The 24,229-nt window shown below is 38.4% G+C and overlaps 2 protein-coding genes across 9 annotated transcripts in view; one reads left to right on the forward strand and one right to left on the reverse strand.

Annotated features, from left to right (window-relative positions):
- Window positions 1-24,229, forward strand: part of slc2a4rg (SLC2A4 regulator) — a 118,668-nt gene that overhangs the window by 65,078 nt on the left and 29,361 nt on the right. For 3 of the 7 annotated variants that reach the window (XR_007423964.1, XR_007423965.1, XR_007423963.1), the window contains exons 6-9: window positions 3,812-4,061; window positions 6,696-6,803; window positions 10,281-10,405; window positions 11,112-19,895. Coding sequence is in view for 1 of the 7 variants with exons in the window: in XM_022663512.2 (XP_022519233.2) it covers window positions 3,812-4,061; window positions 6,696-6,803; window positions 10,281-10,405; window positions 11,112-11,223 (595 nt within the window). In the remaining 6 variants the exon portion in view is untranslated. Of the gene's footprint in view, window positions 1-3,811; window positions 4,062-6,695; window positions 6,804-10,280; window positions 10,406-11,111; window positions 20,932-24,229 lie in introns of those variants that run through there. The other 4 variants (XR_007423966.1, XR_007423962.1, XM_022663512.2 and 1 more) reach the window with 4 other exon arrangements.
- gss (glutathione synthetase) overlaps window positions 20,934-24,229 on the reverse strand; it is a 47,472-nt gene continuing 44,176 nt past the window's right edge. For both annotated transcript variants that reach the window (XM_049463287.1, XM_049463289.1), the window contains exons 10-13: window positions 23,863-24,057; window positions 23,688-23,769; window positions 23,410-23,599; window positions 20,934-22,278 (exon numbers count right to left, since the gene is read on the reverse strand). In XM_049463287.1, coding sequence (XP_049319244.1) covers window positions 22,155-22,278; window positions 23,410-23,599; window positions 23,688-23,769; window positions 23,863-24,057 — 591 coding nt within the window. In that variant the 3' untranslated portion in view covers window positions 20,934-22,154. The remainder of the gene's footprint in view (window positions 22,279-23,409; window positions 23,600-23,687; window positions 23,770-23,862; window positions 24,058-24,229) is intronic.

Raw genomic sequence — 24,229 nt, forward strand, 5'->3', positions numbered from 1 at the left:
TAGGTATCCAGCATTGAGATTATTACAACAGCTCCAGGAGCTTCTTATCTTAGCCTATGTTAAAACAGCAAAATATTATTTTCTCACCAAACCCACATTTATTTTAGGATGTTCACACTGACTTTTATTGTGATCTATAGTACCAGTCAATTCATTTATTTACAGTATGAAGGAACAAATAAGGAATCATGTAGTAACTTATAAATATTAAACAAACCATAATACTCTGTGAAGCATTTAGGTGCTCTTATCTAGGGTGCTGTTAACTTGTGGTTTCTGAGGAACTCTTATCCAGTGCAACAGAGGAAACCTTTGCCTATTTCCTAAAGTATTTTTTTTACTTACTCAAATAGGGCTTTTCACTGTATAACAACTCTACCTCTTCACAACTTTACAACTGATGCCCTCAAACACATTACGAGACAAAAAATGTTAACTGAAGCCTTTGTAGGACACTCTACCTCATAAAGCTGACTGAGAAAATCCAGCCTAGATTTGTAAAACTATCATCTAAGCAAGAGTTGCTACTTTAAAGAATCTAAAATTTAACATATTCTGTTTTTTTAACACTTATTTGTTTACCAAATAATTCCATGTTTTCCTTCACAGTTTGGATGAATTAAGTATTAATCTACAATGCAAAAAAAAAAAAAAAAAAAAAAAGAAAAACACTGAATTTACAGTATGTCCAGACTTTTGACTGGTCTGAACAGTTACTCCTAAACTGACGCTTGCTCATTCACTAAAGAGCAATGCTTCACGTGAAGTTTTGGTTTCATCTTCTCCAACATCACATCTTAATTTTAAGCTTTTCTTCCTTGATGCTGCAGCCACGCCCCCTATGGCCACTTATGAACAGAGAATTATATTTTTGGGGAAAAACAAATCACACAACTATTTTTCCGGCCATTTTTTTCAACAAGCTAATTATTTGAATTACTGCTGCTTTATTATGATAGCCCCAACATAAGTGATCTATGTAATGTTGCCCAAAGGCCACAAATAAAAAACGTTTTGGTGGAATAACCCTGTTTTTTTAATCACAGTTTTCATGCATCTTGGCATGTTCTCCTCCACCAGTCTTACACACTGCTTTTTGATAACTTTATGCCACGTCCATTGTATTGGACATAGTTATGGCTTGTAATATTTTATAAAAAAAAATATATATACATACATATATAAATAAAAGGTATGGCATGGAATGGTGTAATAATCCAAAAAGATGTTTCATGCCATAGAGGGTTAACATAAAAACTACGGAAAAAAGAGTCCCCACATTCTTAGGATATTGTATATGTATCATATTACCACAGATGAAAGTGGCTTTAATCTGGATTGAAAATATGTTTTTGGCATTCACACAGACACACAGATACATATACAGCAAATCTGCATCGCGTATGAACAAAAAAAAAAAGAATTTAGGACACTAAAAAGAAAGTAAATGTATATTTTTATATAATACAATGTTTTAAAATGCAGCTCACTATTCTAAAACTCAGAGTACTGTAACAACAGCACTATAATAATAAACAGCACATATTATATATAGATAAAAATAAGGCAGCCCTCAGCCGGTGGGAGGAAGTGGATTTGGGACAGCTCTTTAGGCCTGTGTGTGTGTGTGTGTGTATGTTAGTGTGTGTGTGTGTGTATGTGTGTGTGTGTGTGTGTCAGTTTGTAATGCAGCTTAAGAGAGCTATCCATTTACTCGTCTCCATTAAGGGAATCAGTGGGATGGTGAGCATTAGAAAACATTCTGATGCATGTAGCCAATATGTTTTTATAGCCTGTTGTTGCTACCCTCTCCATCTCTCCTCACCCAGTCTGCTCTACAGTTACAGCGTGATCAGCGCTGCCCCCTGCTGACCAACTGCTTACTGACAAGAAGCAGAAATGCCTTCTTACATTACATCACTCATCTCTACACAACACACAGTTTACTCGATCTGATTTAATGACTGGATCAGCCTTCAGGTAGTGAGAGCTTTTAGAATTAAAAATGTGCTTTTATTCCGAGTGCACCTGTTTTGAGCTGGAATTTACTACAGGAAACACTAAAGCTCATGTCACTTAATTACAACCTGCCACTGTTTTAACTTACTTGCCCACGTAGGTGATGACTGCAGTGTGAAACCAAAACTACTGTTTTTTTTGCACTCTCAAAATCCTTTAATTTTCCAAACGACAATGTGACTTATAATCTGGTGCCCATTATGTATGTATTTTACCAGTCAGGTATAAATGAGCAGTAAAGCCACTCCACTGAAGTGCAGCTTTATGCAGGAGTTTCAGTGAAGTTTCTTTAGCACCGGGGCTGAAGCAGTATTAACATTAGCCGTTAGCTGCAGCGCTAGCTCTTTCCCCGTTTAGAGGTGAGTATATCGGACTGTAGTCTGCGTGTTTATCATGTTAAAACAAGCTATGTGAGATGAAACGCTGGCTGATATCGCCCTGGCTTATCGGAACATTCAGGGTTCCTTAGTATAGTGCTGTCAACCGGCATTTACTAGCGCTAAGCGCTGCTAAATGTGGCTAGTGCTGCTGCTAACCACACTAAAATACTGGACATCTAAGCTTACTGTAAATAAACAGAAGCACTTTACTCACCCAAATAAACAGTTTATCAGGAAAGAAATCTGTATAGATTAAAGAAACAAAGAAAAGGACCTTTGGTCCTTACTATTGTTGCTTAAAATGCATCTTATAATATGGTGCGTATAGTCTGTAAAATATGGTAACTGAACTAAATAAACAGTATACAATTGAACAAAGAGAGCAACCATGATTTAGACTGTGGTCTGTACGTTCAGAAGAGAAAACACCCTGAAATGTTAAAGTAGTTTCACTCATAAATAATCTTTTTTTTATTATTATTATTTTTTCGATTGTGTTGTGTTCTGTGATGGTCTGCAGTGATGGAGTCAACACTATATTAAAAACACAGATTCGGTCCAGTTGAGTCAGCCTTATTTGCGGGAAGAATCTTCAATCTAAACAGAACCGCACACATCTGTCACACATCTGCTTATTTAAATTTGAGAGCCAGTGGTGATTGATCTGTTTTGAGCGTATTATCCTCTCCACACAGGAAATGCAGCCCTCTGCTGACACTGCTCAAGCCTTCACGCCTTCAACGGCTTCAATAAATCAAAACACATGCAGTCTAAGCAAAATCACACTTTACTGCGTGCAGTTCTAATACAGCCGAGGCAGGTGGACCAACGAGAAATTCATTCGTGTTTAATGTATTATTAAGACGTTTTTACAAGTTAAACACAGTGTAAAATAATGATTTTGGAATTGGCTACTTTAGAAACAAATTCAAATATATAGATTCTTTTTTATTACTAGCTATGGCGTGCCAAATGTCACGGGACAGCAGCATGTAAATCAGTCATGAAGTGGTACCTCAGGGGATGGCTTGGAAAGTGGACAGTGCAGTAGGTGAAAATGATGGTGACCGGCAGCTTCTGGCTAGAATTGTCCACATGAGCAGTCGAGCAAAATAACAACTACAGGCAATGCAGTAGTGCTGGGCGGTATGAATGGCTTCCTTTACAAAACTAAATATTTTAAATATTTCATAAACACTATAAATGTAATTAAAATACTCAGTGTGCTGTTCTGGCCAGCGCTCGGCAGTGCCTCTAGTATGATGGTATGTAAAAAATTCATACCGTATGAACCGGTATACCACAATGCAGCATTTTTAGTCTCCCTGGGACATCACAAATGTCATGGGACATATTACTAGCTGGCTGATCTTTCTCTCTCTGTGTGTCTGTGTGTGTGTGTGTGTGTGTAGACGGAATGGAGATTCAGACTACAGCGATGGTGAGGAGGACTTTTATTACTCAGAGATCGAGGTGAACATGGACACTCTGTCTGAAGGCCTGTCCAACCTCACGCCCACGTCACCCACCACAGCTGGACCTCCCCCTGTCTTCCCCCTGCCCAGCGACGTGCTGCGGTCCGAGCCCCACCTGATCCACAGTCCGCTCAGCCAATCGGCACCATCCACGCTGTGCCACATCCGCACTGACCACGCCTACCAGGTATCTGTCAGGTCCTTTTTGGTATAATTCCACTGTAGTTTGAATCAATGTCATGTATATGTCTGGATACATATACTGTCAGTCTCAATGTAAGAACTAATACAGGAGGTGCACCTAAATTTGGTCTATACTAAAAAGATAGTCTCAGAAACAAACCAAATGAACTATGATCTGGTTTGTTTGCAGTGCGAAAACATTTTTTTTGGTCGTTTCAGATTTTCAGACGATTGACAGAAGTGGTTATCGCCATCCAGTAAACATTAGAAGAAGAAATAAATAGCCGTTTTGTGCCCTAATTTGACTCCCCTTAGTGTGCAGGTGCGACATGAAGCAGTATAGGTAAAACTGATTCTGTTGGTGACTCTGTATCTGCTGTAACTCTAGATTAGCTCTTATTTTTAAACAAAAGTAAACAGAATCTGTTACATTCATTCTGCTGCAGGACCCACCTGCACCTGCAAGTTATCCAAAAGCAGTGTGTAAGACTGGTGGAGGAGAACATGCCAAGATGCATGAAAACTGTAATTAAAAAAACAGGGTTATTCCACCAAATATTGATTTCTAAACTATATATATATATATATATGCACTGATTGATAGTGTGCACATCGCTGGCGTTTGGTGCTCTCTACAGGCAGTGTTATTTATGTTGCGGGGTTTGTGTTTGTGTTGGCCGATGTTTGATTGTTGACATGCAGAAATGTGCTAATATAATCATTCGCTTGGAGGACGGCTGTTGTGTAAGATGCTGTTTCTATGACAATCCTAACTCAGCATGCTATCATGTGTTGCTGTTCAGCTCATTTTTGGCGTATAATATTTTCAGTAGTGTGCCACCGGGCATGATAACAGCGAGGCAGACGGCGGGCGGGGGTGGGGGGGGGTGGGGGAGGTGCAGCATATCTTTTACCGGAGAGGAGGTTTTTCAGACCTGCAGTACTGTGGTGGAACTACACCATATGTACACTTCAGGATTAAATAAAAAACAAAGTGGTATCAGACTATAATCAGACTGTGAAGTATCTCACCATTCCCTTTTCAGGTTCATTTATTTTTATAGGGAACTTAAAAAATGTCCATCGCCTTGCTTTACCTACAACAGCTAGCTATCATCGTCAGCGACATCGTTTTTTATTAATCCAAATCTAAAGAAACCAGAAAATAAGGATAATGATATTGCAGTGTGGCACTACACTACTTGCACCAGATTGTAGTTGATGCATCATTTAAGGTGAAACTAGGGATGTCCCAGCTCCAATAATGTGATACATTGTAACTCCACGAGTTCAGACTCTGCACACTCTTGCTGTTACATTGCTGAAGGCATTTGGGCACACACACACACACACAACGTTTCCTATTTCCAAGCTGGAATTTGAAAAAGAATGCAATATATATAGCTAAACTAACATGTATTTCCTCCATTAAAGCTCTATTAAACTCAGTATCAAGTCACATTGTAATATTCTAATTTAAAAAGGTCTAAATCTAGTCTGCCAGTACACAGTACACTCTTATTACTCTCTCCTTCCACTACCAGCATTAAAAAAGTGAATCATGATCTTAATTATGATTAATCACAGAATTTTGTTGTGTGACATTTTTTAGTTTAATAAAGAAAAGATGTATATTCAAATCCTAATCATTTATATGACTACTTACTACTTTAAAATTAGTTAATTCTGGGCGCCGTGTGGTCCAGCGGTCTAAAGCGCTGCCACTATGAGCAGGAGGTCGCGGGTTCGAGCCCCAGCTCATGCAGCTTTGCCATCAAGCTGCCAGCGTTAGAGGGAGCAAAATTGGTCCTGCTCCCTCTGGGTGGGTAGATGGCGCTCTCTCCCCACATCACTCCCATGGTGATGTCTGCAGCACAGGGCGTCTGTGAGCTGATGTACCGGAGCCAAGCCGCTGTGCTTTCCTCCAAGCGCGCTGTGATGCTGCTCAGCAATGCTGCATCAGCAGCAGCTCGAAAAGAAGTGGTGGCTGGCTTCACATGTATCGGAGGAAGCATGTATCAGCATCACTAGTGATAGGGGGAGTCCTAATGAGTGGGTTGGGTAATTGGCTGTGTAAATTGGGGAGAAAATGGGAAAAATTAGAAATAAAATTATATATATATATAAAAAAAAATGAGTTAATTTAAAAAAAGAAAAAGAATTTGGATATGTTCTTCCTTTTTAACTGCATTGCCAAAGTATTGAAACTGGACTCGGTTTCCGCAAATACTCAAATTCCCCCCCTCCCCCAAAAAAATTGATTCGGAACATTCCTAGGTGGAGCATAATATTTAAGAAGCCGACTTCAGCTTCGTATGGTGTAGCTAAAAAAGTTTGACATTTGATCAAGGAATGTAAATACAGTGAGTAGATTAAGAAAACAACTTCCTGTTTTTACTTTTGGTGTTCAGTTTTCGTAGGCTGTTGATGGGATCATTTTAGATTGAGTTGCTGAACAGATTTGAATTTTGAACCGCGATCAGGAGCCAAAAATTAAGAGGCTCAGCCCCCTCACACACTACTCGACTCTCTCTCCAACTGTGTGTGATGTATGAGGATCTCTGGGTCACATGGGTCTCTGTATCCGACACTCAGTCAGCCTGATCTCTCTGTCTCATGACTCTGTGCTATTTTTCAGGCCACTGCTCCTGTCAACATTCCCAGTGTGTCCTCTGAGCTGCCCCACAGCCAGAGCGCCATCAGTGTCTCCTGGCAATCACCACCTGCCCTCTTTAAAAGCCCACCGGTGAGGAAACTGTATTTTCTTTCTTTTTATAGTTTATATACGGTACAGGCCAAAAATTTGGACACACCTTCTCTTTTTAAATGCATTTTCTTTATTTCATCACTATTTACATTGTAGATTCTTACTGAAGGCATCAGAACTGTGAATGAATGCACATGCAAAAAAAGGTAAAAAAAAAAATAATAATAAATTATATTCTAGTTTCTTCAAAAAAGCCATCATTTGCTCTGATTACTGCTTTGCACACTCTTGTCATTCTCTCAATGAGCTTCAAGAGGTGGTCACCTGAAGTCTTGAAGGAGTTCCCAGAGGTGTTTATCATTTGTTGGCCCCTTTGCCTTCACTCTCTGGTCCAGCTCACCCCAAACGATCTGGATTGGGTTCAGGTCCAGTGACGGTGGAGGCCAGCTCATTTTTTGTTAAGTACAAAAATCTCCACGTGTTCATTCATAGTTTTGATGCCTTCAGTGAGAATCTACAATGTAAATAGAAAAATGAAAATGAAAATAAAGAAAACGCATGGAATGAGAAGGTGTGTCCAAACTTTTGGCCTGTTCTGTATGTGTTTGTTTAGTTCTTCTTGGGCTGTGACCTTTTTCAATTGTCCGATTTTTGCCTTGATGGATTCAAGACCAATGAATCCATGTGTTGAGGCACCATGATCGGCTCCAAGACCAATGGTTTGTTTGGTTTGAGTGGTTTTGTATGATGCCAGATCACCATTGGTCTTCATTACAGGAACTTTGACAGTCCAACGTTGTGGCAATATGGTCCTGCAAACCATTTGGCCATCTTTTTTTCTGAACACTCATCTACATACTGCTACTACCTTCAGAGCTTGACTTAATGACACAGATACTATGCCATGGGCAGCCACTTCACCAGACCTAACCCTGGTCGGAAAGGTTTGGGTTGCTATTGGATGCGCTTTCAACATTCCAAGATGTTTGGCAAACATGTTTGGCACAAAAAAGTTTTGAAGTTTTTGCATCCATAAGTTTTATTATTCTTACATTCTGGTTACAGTGTGAGGTTTGTGCAGCTGTCGTATGTTTCACCCCCCGTTGTGTCTCCTGTACATGCAGGGGGGCTTTTCATATCATGCACAGCTTCCTGTTTCCTGTCTCACACGCTTCTGCAGAATATGTAGCAAGTAACATCTACAGCTTATTATCGAAAATGGTGTACAGATTTGCCAAACCAATCTAACCAGAGCTCATTGTTCTTCAACACTGGCAATCTCTACATTTTGCTGTGATATAAGAAGAAGTATAATAAAGAGCAGATATAAAATAAATGGAACCATAGCGTCAACTGCAAAAAAAAAAAAAAATTACACATTCAAAACCATTTCCTTCTGCAATGCAACACACGTCCTAGGAGACACATGAACAGTTTGAGTAATATTTAGGCAGTGATGACCTAATTAAAAATAGTGAAAGTACTTATTCATCACTGTATCAGCCTATATAAACAAATTAGAGGCAGGTTTCATCAGCCACACTGCTGCAATGTTTGTAGGTTAGTCAACAAAGTCAATTCTAAACATTTGTTAACTCAAAATTTATTGTTGAACAGTAGTTTATTTGTTCATTTTCGGAAGCTGAAGCGTAAATAGTGAGGCGTAAGGGCTGCTTACTAACTTTTCAGTTCAATCAATTCAGCCTCCAGTCTCTAAAAGTGTTCAAACACAACAGACATATTGTTCTTTATGAAATATTATAGGGTTGTATATGCATGCTGCACATGAAACTGTTCCCCAACCTCATATCATATCATATTAAAGACTTCAGCTAGACATTTTAAAATTTATTTTAAAAAAATAAAAATTGATGGAATGTGACCTTTAAAATGGTTGTCTAAACAGTTAAGGGCATTTGACGAACTGTTAACCATTACATCCAACAAAGTTATTAAGTAAATAAAAAAAATGATAATTGCATTTACCAAAACATTGCTTCATTTGATTACTTTTAAATAAAAATATTGCTTATTATTTAACATTAGGGGATGTCTGCTTAATGTTACTTCTATACAACTTTCATTTGGAAGAGAAACGTGTGTTAAAAGTATCACATTTTCACTGAGAAGAATGTATTTCAGAGAATTGCAATGAATGCAATATAATATAAATATAAATATTAGCACAGTCCATGTTTAAATCTCTGCTGTGTATTTAAAGCGCATCTGAATCCCATATATCACTGTTTCTGTCGTTTTGAAGCAGTGTTAAGTCTGAATTGAATGAATTGATGCCTGAATTGATCCATGAGTCATTAAAAGCCACGGTATTTTTAGATCAGAGAGAGTAGCTTTCAGAACGTCCCACACTTTCACTCCTGAAACTTATTTACTCACTGCAGGTTTCAGGCAGTTTCACCTTTTATTTTATTTCTGTTGTTTCTTTTAAGCCTGATATATTGACACAGCTTTGAGCTGCACTTCTGTGTTCTAAAAAAATTATAATCTTAGATCCTCCAGCAGTGGGTTATTTACTGATAACTGGAGTGGAAGCTTTTCATATAAAAGACTGAGAGTGACAGTGATTGTGTTTAATAAGCAGAACTATGTGAAGTAAAGAGCTGCTGGGACTGAACTGCTCCATTAGTAGAAATATTGTTATTATTAGTTCCAGAAAACGGCTCTAAAGGATCACTAATGTCAGTTAAACAGGTAAAAATGGGAACAAAAGCCTTTTTTTCCAATGTAGGACGAACTGTACACTGCAGTAGTAATGTTGGATGAAGACTGTAGCCAGTGTGCTAACACGGCAGTAGTGATGTTGTAGCCAATGTGCTAACACTGCAGTAGTGATGTTTGACGAAGACTGTAGTCAGTGTGCTAACACTGCAGTAGTGATGTTGTAGTCAGTGTGCTAACACTCCAGTAGTAATGTTGGACGAAGACTGTAGCCAGTGTGCTAACACTGCAGTAGTAATGTTGGACGAAGACTGTAGTCAGTGTGCTAACACTGCAGTAGTGATGTTGGAGGAGGAATGTAGTCAGTGTGCTAACACTGCAGTAGTGATGTTGGAGGAGGAATGTAGCCAGTGTGCTAACACTGCAGTAGTGATGTTGGAGGAGGAATAAAGTCAGTGTGCTAACACTGCAGTAGTGATGTTGTAGTCAGTGTGCTAACACTACAGTAGTGATGTTGTAGTCAGTGTGCTAACACTGCAGTAGTGATGTTGTAGCCAGTGTGCTAACACTGCAGTAGTGATGTTTGACGAAGACTGTAGTCAGTGTGCTAACACTCTAGTAGTAATGTTGGACGAAGACTGTAGCCAGTGTGCTAACACTGCAGTAGTGATGTTGCAGTCAGTGTGCTAACACCACAGTAGTGATGTTAAAAGAGAACTGTAGCTAATGCACTAATACTAAAGTAGCTACATTACACGAGGCCCTGTGTGAACAACAGTATTTGCAGTAATCAGTGTTTGGTTTCTCTGTTTTATTTAATCTGAGCTCTTTTTGCAGGGCGTGGTGAATCCTGTCCGCACTGTGAGCATTGGGGAAAAGAGACAGCCCATCACACACACCACCACCACCACCAAGACACACACCATCAGCGTATCAGCGCCAAAACCAACCGCCGGAACCAGGTACGGCCCGTCAGTCTAATAGAACTATAATTTATTCTCTGAAATACTGTAAAAAAAAATGACATGCTTTAAGGGATTAATTTCAATCATGAATGAAGAAATGTATTTGCTTTGCCACTTCCTGTACTCCTATCCTACTATTCTGATTGAATACAAAAATATATCTTTTTATTATTTTTTTTTTTGTATGCATACAGTAGGGGTGTAACGATATGGAAAATTTGCTATTCTGTATAACCCGCACTGCTCGGTACGTTTTCAATATGGTTGTTGGAAAAAATAAAGAGGCTGGGCACTCTGTATAACATCTCCTTTATTAACTTCATAACAACAATGAATCTTCATTATAACCATGCTTTGTTTTACACTCCTCTATATGTTTATACAAATTTACAGTAGGCTCCAAACTGAGGTCAATTTTTTGCAAGTGAAGGTGTTCACTATGACAGTTTCTTCAAAATCCTAATATATCGTCTTGTAGTATCACAAGATACTGAGTATCTGAGTATCTGTGTTGTGATATATTTTGTATTGCCAGATTCTTGTCATTACTTAACCCTATTTATTTATATTGATATAACACAGACTAAAAAACAAGGATGATTTTGAATATTCAGAAAAGGTGTTTTTTTGTTATTGTTAATTCCTACAGGGTTTGTTCTGTGTCTTCCTCATCCTCACAGTAATTCTTCCTCTCATTTCCCAGGAAACCCCGCGGCGAGGCGAAGAAGTGTCGTAAGGTGTACGGGATGGAGAAGAAGGACCTGTGGTGTACGGCCTGCCGCTGGAAGAAGGCCTGCCAGCGCTTCACTGACTGAGCCGTCTATTTCTCTTCCAACCAAACGGACTCCTCCTTCAGGTGATTCACGTTTTTATCACGTGATCACATGACTGTTTTTTTTTTTTGGCTCCTCCCTCTCTGCTGCCCCAGGATGGACTCTTTTTTTCAGGGCTGAGCCGCAGCGTGGGCCGGGGTGAGGGGTGTTTTGGGATGTGGCCATTTCAGGAGGAGCTCTGCGTCCTCTAAACACCACAGCCAGCCGCAGCCAGACACAAATATTTCACTTTTATGAAACATGCAAAAAAGAAACAAAAACACAAAAAAAGGAGAAAAAAAGAGAAAAGCTGAAGAAAAATCTTGAGATATATTAGCTTTTCAGCACTGTTCTACAGCAGGAACTTACTTCTTTATGAATCAAGAAAATCATCTGAAAAAAATCTGAAAGTGATTCAGTCAAAAATCCTTTTTTTTTTTTTTACTTTTCCCACATGTTGCACGAGTTCGTCAGAAGGCGGCGGTTGACGGTTTCTCCTGACGTTCTGACATTAAAGTGGGGTAATCTTTATACAGTCCTCCAGCTCAGATGATGTAAGCTACTTTATTGAGCTCTCTGAGCTGCGCGAGTTTTGCCTTTTGGCTTTGTTTAACTTGCTTTTTTGAAATTGCTCCAAATTGGCAGCGTGTTTATTTGGGCAGCCCACTTTGAAAACGTGCCCCCATCACTTCTGCTTCCTGTTCTGTACGTGATCTTCATTTAAACCAAAGGTAAACAGTCTGACACTGCGTCAGTCCAGACCACTGGTCTTTCTAGACTCACTGGTCTTACTGGTCTGTTTGGGCTTTGGGTCTGTCTCTTACCTTTTCAGCACTATTATTTTACCTGACACACACACACACTGAGCACGCTCTCTTTGGCTTCGGTCAAAGAGACTGATCAGTTGAAATCAGTCAAAGTTATCATGTGTTGTGGAGCAAATAATACATGCTAATATGCTTTATGCTTTGTGGCTTTATACAGGATGTGGAAATGACTGTGGCACCAGGACAGTGTATATTAGCTTTTCAGCATTACTTCAGTTAGCATCTGCTAGCATTTTCTAAATACTTCCAAAAAAACCTACCTTTTGCACCTCTTTTTTTAATTTCCCTCACTACATCCTTGTTTTTTTTTTTCTTTTCATAAAAGCCATGTTTATATCCCGACTTTTTCATCACCAGCCATGAAAGCCTTGACATATGAAGCAAAGTCACAGCTATTTTTTTGATAAACATCTATTTTTGTATGGATCTACAGTATTAGATTAATTATGAGCACTTTTTTCTGCAAGTTACATTTGATAAGATACAAAACTATTTCATGGAAAGCTCACTGTAGGATTTGAATTTATGAATAGCGTACAGTATATACTGTACTAGGGATGCACCAAACATTTTTTTAGCCAAAACCAAAAACGTACAAAATGAAACACATTTCTTTGCCGGTTTTGATTTATTTTTGCATAGATTGCATTAATTACATTTGTCTTAAGTTTTAAAGAAAAAGCAATTACAAACTGCAAACGTGATGTAAATATTTATTAAATACTTTTTCTTTTAATCAACAAAGCACAATAAATATTTCAAGTCACTTGTGAGAGAAAAGTACAAAGAAAGGCAGCTAGGCTTTTGATAAACAAACAACTGCTAAAGCTAAGTTAGTTCAGCTAATACTCATTACTATTCTAGTCCTGTGCAGCTCATATGTTTCAGCACATTTGTGAAAATGTAATCAGTAGAGTAAAAATGAACTTAAATCTGCCGTTTGGAAGAGGGAGTTTAATTAAATGCGTCTTTTTTAGTTGCCCTAATATATATTTGGTAGAATATATTTGGTGCAGCCCTAGTACATACATTTTAAATCAGGTGATGTCTACAGTGAAGCTGTCTCATGAACTATGTGTCCTTACATCTTAGATTCATTCTATTCAGAGAAGCATTCTGAAGAATAAATGACCATTACAGTGGCCACTATATTTAGCCCAATACTGAGCACACTTTGTGTGTGGAACCTCCCAACCCAGTGAGCACTGACTAATGTGAGATGTTTGTGGTAATCTAGATTTGATCTGAACTCAGTTGACCTGTTAATTAAGAATACTATGTAATTAATCAAATGAGATAATCAAGTAAATCTGTTTTTTTTCACTGAACACAGAACACATTATTCTTAATAGGATGTGTGCTGCATACGGTAAACAGAGTTCGTTACCAAAGACATGTTGGGTCAATTATATGTTTTAAATGTTACTGCAAGCCAATCGGAGAGCAGTACCAGCCTGGTAGTTCCCTCCAGCAAGGAGGAGGGGAATACAAGGAGTTTTGTAGATACAAGTGTTTAAAATAACTAACAAAAAGTTAACCTCTAAAATAATTCTTCCTACTAGAACAGTGAGAGCCCCAGCAACCAGCCTCTGGTTCAGAATTCAAGATGGCTGCCCCAAAAGCACTACTTCTGTCTATCTCAGTATATCAATTGTTTAACTTCTATCTGTGGGCATGATTACATGCACAAAATACTGAATAATATGTTATCAGCTGGTATCGCTAACAATGTTAGCCTGGGACAAAAGCTGATATCTAAATGTATAATTTGAATGCAGTCGTCTTAAGTGTGACATCATTCCCAACTCCCAACATCCGAGGTAAATGGATCACAACATAAATCTTGTAAGTCTCAGTTTCCAACTAGATCCTAGATCTTATATAGCTTGTATGATCGTCAGGCGCCCATGCATACCACATGTATTGGTGTTGAAAACCCACCAAAATCATTTTTACAGTCAACTTTGGTCAGTGCTCACTTTCTCTATATATACAGCTCTGGAAAAAATAAGAGACCACTTAAAAATAATGTTTTTCTTTGATTTTACCAAATTGAAAACCTCTGGAATATATTCAAGCAGAAGATGATCACAAGCCATCAAACCAAGCTGGACTGCTTGAATTTTTGCACCAGGAGTGGCATAAATTATCCAAAAGCAGTGTGTAAGACTGGTGGAGGAGAACATGCCAAGATGCATGAAAATATTCCAGCAAATACCGATTTCTAAACTCTTAAAACTTTATGAATATGAACTTTTCTTTGCATCATCGTCTGAATTCCAGCTATTTCTCATTTTCTGCAGATAAATGCTCTAAATGACAATATTTGTTTTTGGAATTTGGGAGAAATGTTGTCCGTAGTTTTGTAGAATAAAACAATATTGTTTATTTTACTCAAACATATACCTATAAATAGCTAAATCAGAGAAACTGATTTAGAAACTGAAGTTGTCTCTTATTTTTTTCCAGAGCTGTATAAATATGCATTCTTCCACAGAGCGTTGTAGAAAACTTCCTCATAGGATTATTTGCTTCCCATCCAGCATCATAAAACAGCAAAACAGTCCAAAACCAGGACAGAGCTCGTCTTAAGCCGGGGTTACACTACGCGATTTTAGTCCTGATTTTCGGCCTGATTTTAGTTGTGATACTCTGGATCAGTCTGTGCTGGTTGAGTCTAGTTTGCAGATGTTTGATCAGTGGGAGATGACAGTAGGAGAAAGAATAAGTCCAGTTAAACCACTGTTATCTGGTTGTGTGTACTGGTCACTTACTTAGTCTGAACTAGCCCCGACAACAGCCAATGAAAACTGAGCACCAAAAGTAAACACAGCAAGTATTTTTTCAGGTTTTCTTCATTTACTTGCCTTTTTTACGTTTCATACACAAATGTGTTCCAATGTTTTCTGCTCCACCGTTCGTAGCCATACCAAGTCGGCTTCTGATTAGGCAGCTTCTGATTTTAATTCAGCGTACCACCTGTACTGTAGCACCGTACTGCAGGATCATTTAAGGTGGAACGGAATAAGACACTTAAATAAGAAGTTAACAATCTGCCTCTTGCGTATCGTAGCTTATAATATGAGCTGTGTTCTTTGCTTCCAGCGCTCACTGCAGCTTCTGTAGTTCATGCTGACCCTGTTTGTGGTGTATCTTGATGGACATTGTTTTAATTCGCCATAAAAAATCTGTAAACCTCAGTTGGAAAGTGGTGAGATACCACTTTAAAAGTCCTGTAGTACACAAGGGTTTGGCAGGTTGGCGAGGCCTTTGAATGTGCCACTGTGCCAACCTGCCTCGCTTACTTTCTTATTTTCTTTCCTTCTCTCTTAAACTTTCTTTGTGCTGGCGGTCTAACCAGCATAGCTGCAAACAATGACTGTTCAGCTTTGTACACACGTACACACACACACACACGCACACACACACACATATATATATATGCAGGGTTGCCATGTTATCTGACCCCATTGAGGATGAGCGAAGCCATCTCTGAGCATAGTACACATGATAATACTCTGAAAGTGGAAGTGCAAGAAATTCTAAACAATCAAGACATCGGCTGTGGAAAAAACACAGTTCCTAGTCATCTACCCAGTCAATCGTGAAGAAAAAAGGCACAATCAGGGGTTAAATGATGGTAAATGATGTTAAAATGCCTAGGCGGCTTGCCATTGGCCACTTTCCCTGCCCGTCAGGTGTCTTGTCCAATTAGAGCTCACAGCAGCTTCGGCTCATCCCTCTCTGCGGTCAGAAAAGGAAGAGCGCAGATCCCTCTAGTGGTCGTAAACTTCACTAAGTGCCAATAAGAAGAACAACAAGAGGGAACGAAAAAAAAAAATCGAAAAAGAATTGCACTAACTTGTACTGCACAAAAATGTGTATTTTTATGTGGCGTTTTTATATGCATAAATTGAAGTTTTAAAAAAAAGTTTAATGGTCGTAGAGTAACTGTCGTGGGTTTCGAAACGTAGGGTCAGGGACGGGGCCTAAACACGGGCCCCCAAACTATAAGCTTTTTTGGCGGTACTTACGACAATGTGCTAAAGTTGGGCCTCACAGAACAGGTCCAGTGAGTTATTTGATCGGCCCCGATTCGTTCAGTCCAGACTACTCGTGTTTGGAGTGTCACTGCCTTCACTGCCTCATGGTCTTTACAAAGACTCGCTCTTATTGATGCTCCCAACAGTTCGAGACATCTTTATCTTCTGTTTGGACATTTGTTCTACGTGTTAGTTCCCAGTTTTAATCACCCCATCAACCAACCAGAAGCTGATCTTAACCTTTCCAGTAGATACCCATTTATCGATCATTTCTCCTTTTTGGTTATTCTTGCTGTTTATAAAAAATGGACAGTTTTTTTTTTTAATTACAAAGTCCATCAGACTTAAAAATCAAATCTACGGTTCAAATCTCGGGTCATGCTGCCTTTCCATCAGTTGCCAGAGTCTGAGCGAGCACAATTGACCATTCCTTCTTTAAAAGGTGGTAGGAGTCAGGAGTGCATTGTGATGCTGCACTGATTATTGGCAGCTGGAAAAGAGACGTAATCTGACTTCTCATGTATTGTAGTAGCCATGTGCTTGTCCTCATCTGCCTTATCTGGACTTATAGACATATATTTCTTCATTCATGAAGGCTCTTAAAAAACAATGTATAAAAAGTAAAGAAAGAATTACTGATTTCTCTAAAAAGGAAGAATGGTCAATATATTTATTGTTTTTTCATTGGAAAAGATCAATCACTGGCTGCTAATTTTACTGTTACACTAGCCTATTGGTCGCAACTGTTTTCTCCAGCTCCACCCAGTCCTGCTGCTATTTTGCACTAATGGTGCATCATGGGAATGGTTCTCCTAAACATGCGAAGTTCTGTGTTTACCAAAAGAAAATTGCACTTTAATGGACGATAAAGACTGCATCCAAACCTGCACTGTACCACACTAAATATTACACCAACCTTATAGTTATATAAGGTAATATAATTTAGTAATATAGTTTAAAAAACACACAGGATATTTTTCATAAATAAGGCGTACCAGATTATAAGGCATATTATAAGAGACACTATAAGGAACTTCTAAGTCAGCAGGTCTCACTGCTGGTTGGTGGTGTAGATAACTTTGTTAAGTAAAGCAAAGCTAAACAAACAAAACTGTAGTAAAAAAAAGACTTTCTTTGCTGGATGTTAATCTACACTGATTTTTCTCCTGAAAACTGTTTATTTGGGTGAGTAAAGCACTTCCGTTTATTTACAGTAAGCTTAGATTCACACTTTTTTCCAGTGCTAAGGCTAGAGCATTAGCATTAGCGGCTAACCGCTATCAGCTACAGTCAGATAGTACTCACTCTGAACGGCTAAAGAGCTAGTGCTTAGCATGGTTAGCGTGGTAATGCTAATGTTAATCAAACAGTGCTATTCAGAATATACTCACCTCTAAACAGGGAAATAGCGATTAGCGGCTAATGCTAATTCTGCTGGAGATGTAAACTGAAACTCCTGTATAACGCTGTACTTCAGTGGAGTGGCTTTACTGTTCCTTAATACCTGACTAGTAAACTTAATAAAACGCACTGAATTAAAAGGCGCACTGACAATTTTTGAGAAAATTAAAGGATTTTAAGTGCTCATTATAGTGTGAAAAATACAGTACTCAAAAATATGTACTCTAAATGCAGTCCTTTTTAATAATTAGGAATGATACTGCTATTGGCAGATAATTTCTAAAAATGATTTGTGTAAACCAGAAATGTAGATATAACCAATTCTTCAAATCGATATTTCAGGACCTATTTATTGCACTCTCTTAAAGCACAGTTTTGATGCTGGGCTGCTGCACTAAAATGTATATATATATATTTTTTTTCGTTTTACTGCAATTACACCCTTTTATAACATTTTATCAGGTTTGTGTCAACATCAGCAGAAATGTACATGAACAATGTTAATATTGGTATAGTGCAGGTTTTGGTTTGTCTGTGTGCTGTTGTACAGTGTGGATTTGGATGCAGCACAAGTTCTAAATAAAAGTGGTAAACTCAAGAAAGCTCCCCTTAACCAAAATATATTATAATATACATCACCAGCCGACACACAGTATAATTCCAATATTGTTATGAACAGTATAAAAGCCAAAAAAAATGCACAGAATGGATGTCTGTGCCTACTAACTTATGACAAATTAATTTACTGATTTATCAGTCAGTGACAGATACTGTTAATTTGGGATGCACCGAAATGAAAAATTAAAAAAAAAAACATTGTGCAGAAAATACAGAACATTTATATATTTTAGCAGATTTTCAGTAATTTTGACACTTTTTAATCATGTAATACATTAAAGGACTCATTCCATTGTTTTTTCATTCATTTTAAAATGTCTAGTTGTGGTCTGAAAGACAGGATTTTGCCTCTTGTTCATGAATATTGAAACATATCGCCTCTGATTGGCTAACAGCACTGCAGCAGAGAATGCGACCAGCCTCCCGTCCCACAGTCAATTTTACAGCTCTAAAACTCTAAAACTCAAACTAAATGTTTTCAGAGATACAGCCTTAGTTCTAAAGATATAGCACTGAGTGCTAGGTAAAATTAACCCTTAGATTCTCAGCGTCGCTCAGCCCGAGCGGCTCTTCGGACCCCCCATTGTTTTTCACAAAGAACAAGGAAAAGTGGATTTTAGCGGAAGGAGACCATTAAATGGCCTAAACGGAGTTTTGTCTTTTCAATGAAAAAAGCTGTTACAAAACATCGCTTTCGCTACATACAATTTGATGTACACCACTGCTGAATAAAATCATAATGCTGCAATTTGAATTATTTAACCAAACGCTGCAAGTTGTTGCAACATATTTGGTGCATCCCTACTATAAATAATGTAAGTACATATCAGCATGTACCAACAAAAATCTGTATCTGTAATTATTTTACAGATTATCAAACTCCGTTCAAACACACCATGTGGCACATTCAGGGACCTAAAGCAGTAGGCAGAGCCCACCTGTGTGAAAACAAGCCTACCAATAATCCTACAGATCTGTCCAGCCAAATCACATGTGTAAGAATCTGAAAAGAAGGCATTGTGGGAGATTTTTGATGCAGCTACTGGGGACGGGAGTCTCTCAGGGAACGGGAGAGAGGGAAGCTCGAGGCAGTGACACTTCAGCAGATACAGGCGGTTCTTTCAGGTTCAGAACCTTACGGAACCTGACAGAACCTAAAGCGTTCCACGCGCAGCAGTTTCCTCCGTTTCTGTTCCGGCACCGACGCCGTGGCTTTGTTTTATAATGTAAAACGGAAACTTTAAAAGAGAGAGTTGTAAAATAACTTTTTCTATTTTTTTTAGTTAGTGAAGATAACGTGTAAATATTCAGCTTTTATGTGGGCGGGGTTTATGGGAGGGGGGGAACAACGATGAATGTAAAATCTACGGAACGAAATACCTGTAATTGTTATTGTTGATAAAAAGCTGCATTCTGTTTGAAGACTGAACTGCAGGTTTATTGTCTTCTTCTACTTTAAGATCAGCTCAGCGACGTTATAACAGAATGAGATCATCCGCATACAGGTGCTGGTCAACGAATTAGAATAATTTGAAATGGCCTAAATGGGCCTTTTGGAAAGCTCAGCTGAGCAAATTTTTTTCCAGGTAACGAGTTCTGTGATTAGTCTAACGAGTAGGACAGGTGCGGTGAACACCTGATTTGCTTTCTGCACAAAAAATGCATTCAAAGAATTTCATGATTGCACTATTTCAAATTATTCTAATTCGTTGACCAGCACCTGTATAATCTAATGACTGCTTTTACGCTTTAGAATGAGGAGAGAGAGAGAGAGAGAGAGAGAGAGGTGTATTCATACTCTTAACTATCTGTTCATAACCTGATTACTACAGCTATCTGATTATAGTTGTGTTCATGTAAACAGCATGATGTTCTGCAGTAATTGGATTATGGCATGTATGTAAATGCACTCAGTGGTTTTAGTTCTGACAGAATGCAGCTTTCGACTCTTTCAGCATCTGTTTTTTTTTTTCAGACTTGCGTTATGAACATCTTTTTTCCGTACCGATCACAGTGTTTTCCTTCAGTTGTCTTTTTTTCTCCTGTCTGTTGAAATGCTTTAATGATGTTCCGAAATGTTTTGTTTTCTTTCTCCAAATACGGATACATTTTTATTTTTTCCTTTTTTTGTGAACAAGTCTGTGTGCCAGAGTGGATGTTAGTGTATTGTTGTCAGGCAGGAGAAGATTATGAGGTTTATGAGAGGAGATGTTTTTTTTTTTTGCATTTCGAGTTGGTCCTGCCCTGCACATTCCGACAGACTACTTTCATGTTTGTTTTTTTCCTGTTTATTTCTCTCCTTTGAGCATCACAGACTGCCTATCAGTTTTTAGCCAGGAAATTAAGCTAAACACCCAATAAATGTGCAGTTTCACTTCTCATCTCTTTCGCTTCTCTTTTGAGCATTTGTACGTTAATGTAAGGAAGAAGAAAAGTGAATATGTATCCATTTTAAAATACACTTTTACTGAACTGAGCGACGCTCTTTTATCTGCTTCCCGTCGTCCCAGTTTGCCCGGTTTGCCTTTCTCAGAATTGACTGTTCTCTGATGTTTTAACGGATCTATCTGGTTTATCTGATGTTCTGCATGTCCAGTAGCTCTGTACTGTCCACTTTATTGGCAACCTTTATTGTGACGTCTCAGAAGTTCACTCTGGCGAGCGGAGGATGGAGCGAGTGACTGATTGATTGATTGATTGATTGATTGGTTGGTTGATTGGATGGAGATGTAGCTGATGTCTGATTAGCTCTGTGAGGAACATATGGTTGATATGAGTGTAGTGTGATGATGGATCAACATTAAATGTGGATTTCAGAAGGACCTGGTTTTCGGTGAATTTTATTAAATTGCATCTGTTTTCTTCACAATATAATTTACATTTTATAAGATTAAATTTTTATGCAATAGAAAGGCAAAACTGTTGAAATATCATCATGACATTACATCATTATAAACACTTACATCTCTCAGATCTGTTATGAAACATATCTCTTAATTTTTATGAGTTGAATCACTACGTCGTTGGAACACGTTTTAATAAAACACACAGTAATAGAGAATAGTCTAGTAATATGCACTGAAAAATATTAGAAAAACAATGGAAATATAAGATAATTAGAAAAAGCAGGATTTCAGTGATTTGGCTTGTGATGACTGGCTGTTTTAATTATCAGCCTAAAATTAAAAATCATTCTATTAAAAATAAGTTTTCCTACTATTAAATGCTATTACCCAATATTATTCTATACAATATTTAGCACAGTGGTAAATGCTAAATGAGGTCAGATATTCAGTACTTCAGGAGCTTCATTTAAAGGAGAAATCCAGTATGAAATGGAATTGAGGTGTATTAAAACATGACAAAAAAAAAAACATTTGTAAAAGAGTCCATATTCATTTACCCCATGCATTTCAAAATACAATGCTTTTATAAGGCTAGTGATAGGGGCATAAAGTTATCCAGGAAATGAGGAAATGCACGAATATTATAGAGATGTTTTAAACAGCTGGAGTTTGTACATTTCCATGGAATTAATTTTGCAATCTGTTGCAAACCCTATAGTAGGACCTATTCTTTCCCAGTGCTCGTTTTAAATGTCAGGGCTCTCAGAATACTACAAATGAAGAGTGGAGATACTTTAAGCTTCTTAATGGTGTAAAAATAGTGATTCGTTTGCACAGGCAACTCTATGCCCCTATCACTAGTATTGAGTGTCTTTTGAGAGCATCGGTTATAGCACTGTATTTCTAAATGCAGGGGGAGAATGGAGGTGGTCTATTCTACAAAATTTCGTACTCATCGTCATGTTTCACTACAACCAAAGTCAATTTTACACTGGATTTCTCCTTTAAGATTTATTTTGCAGGTGAGATTCAGCTCAGATGATGGAATGTCTGTTAAATCAATGTCATTTTCACCCTCAGTGTCCTCTTCTTTACCGAAATAGATCAGATTAGAGCTGAAAAAGGAGGAATAAATATTTTCTCTTAATCTGTCCGGCTGTCTGCAGTTCCCATGCTGGTCCACAGGGGGGCACTGTGGCCTAAACCAGAAGAGGATTGTCCAGCACTGCCACTCCTGCAGCTACACCTCCATCATTGTGTTCCGAGCTTTTGGTCCTCAGCAGATGTCCCACGCACTCGTTCATCACCATCTCTGTTCCCTTCCTGTAGGGAGGGAGTGAGGTGTTAAAAAATTAATAAATAAAAATCACTGGTTAAACACTTTCCCCAGTCACACCTGGAATCCTCCATCACGCTTTCCAAGGTGATCTGATCACAGGTGTCCAGCACACGTTACAAAGTTAAACAGGATTCAGTGCGTCTTGAGAATGCATTATAATCTGATCACTCAAACCACATTTGAAGATAATCCGAGATGCATATGACCACATTATTATTGTATTAGAGCGGTATAAAAAAGTTTGGGCAACCCTGATCATTTTCATGATTTTACTTTATAAATCATTGGTTGTTCAGATAAGAAATTTCAGTTAAATATCATACAGCACAGGGATATTTGAGAAATAAAATTCACCTGTCTAACTTTATTTAAAGAATTATTGCACACTTTCTGAAAATCCTATAATAACTTTATTTCACTTTCTTAAATATCACTGTGTTGGTGTGCTATATGATATACAGCTCTAGGAAAAAAAAATAAGAGATAACTTCAGTTTCTGAATCAGTTTCTCTGATTTTGCTATGTATAGGTATATGTTTGAATAAAATGAACATTGTTGTTTCATTCTATAAACTACGAACAACATTTCCAAATAAAAATATTGTCATTTAGAGCATTTATTTGCAGAAAATGAGAAATGGCTGAAAAAAACAAAAAAAAAGATGCAGAGCTTTCAGACCTCAAATAATGCAAAGAAAACAAGTTTGTATTCACAAAGTTTTAAGAGTTCAGAAATCACTATTTCGTGGAATAACAATGGTTTTCATGCATCTTGGCGTGTTCTCCTCCACCAGTCTTACACACTGCTTTTGGATAACTTTATGCCACTCCTGGTGCAAAAATTCAAGCAGTTCAGCTTGGTTTGATGGCTTGTGTTCTTGATTATATTCCAGAGGTTTTCAATTTGGTAAAATGGTAAAAAGAAACTCATCATTTTTAAGTGGTCTCTTATGTTTTTCCAGTGCTGTAAATGTTAATTTACTTTAATACTTCAAGGTCAGCATAAAAAGGTTATGTCTGTAAACTGTATGATATATCTATAACATAATTATCCAGTCAGGTCTAAAGAGTGGCTTTATTCTGTGAGAGAAATGCAGACGCCTCCTTTAGCTTACCTAACATAGGCACCAAAAACGCCCAGCTCACTGAGGCACACACACAGCCTTAGAGGAGCATCCGCCCGCAGCAGGTAGTTGTGGCATGGGCGGGGCTGGACCTTGTCCATCAGGATGTAGGCGGTTCTCTCCGTGCTGTTTCTTACTCCCTCCAGAACTCGGCAGATCTCCTGCCCGTAAATATTGTTCCCTGTGTGTAGAATAGAGGTTTATGTGCAGAGATCAGGTTTAAGTGTTTGGGGTTTGTGGTTCAGTTCAGAGGTTCAGGCTGGTCTTACCGCCTCCTTCTCGCTGAGGTTTCAGCACATACTTCTCAGGCTGAGCGAGAGCCATCTCTACTGTCCGATCTCCCTCCTCCCCCTGCAGGCAAGCCAGGAGAAATTAGAAAGACACGTAATTAAACATTTATTTAAGTTTATTTAGGAGTCCGGTAGTATATAGCAGTGTACGTACCATATCTAGTGTGTATAAGCCTGCAAACGTGGCTCGGATCAGGGCCACTGTTTCTGGTTCTTCAGGGAAAAACTTCTCCAGCACGCCGGGTCGGGCCAGCTCCTGCTGAACCTTCTTGGTGCCGGCGAGGTGTGTGCTGATGTCTGGACACTTCACAGCACGCGAACGCTCCATCATCAGTCGAGCCTCCCAACTCTGTGATACAGTTACATACACAGTTACACAGAATATTTGGCAACCAAAGTTATTTTCCGGTCAAGTATGTGAAAAGACTGAATCATTTATTTGAATATTGTTTCCTCTAGAATTCCACATTTTTCATCAGTGAAGGCATACATTTATGATTAGAGTAGCACTGCCGAGGTAA

Source organism: Astyanax mexicanus, chromosome 13, assembly GCF_023375975.1.
Source record: "Astyanax mexicanus isolate ESR-SI-001 chromosome 13, AstMex3_surface, whole genome shotgun sequence".
Lineage (NCBI taxonomy): Eukaryota > Metazoa > Chordata > Actinopteri > Characiformes > Acestrorhamphidae > Astyanax > Astyanax mexicanus.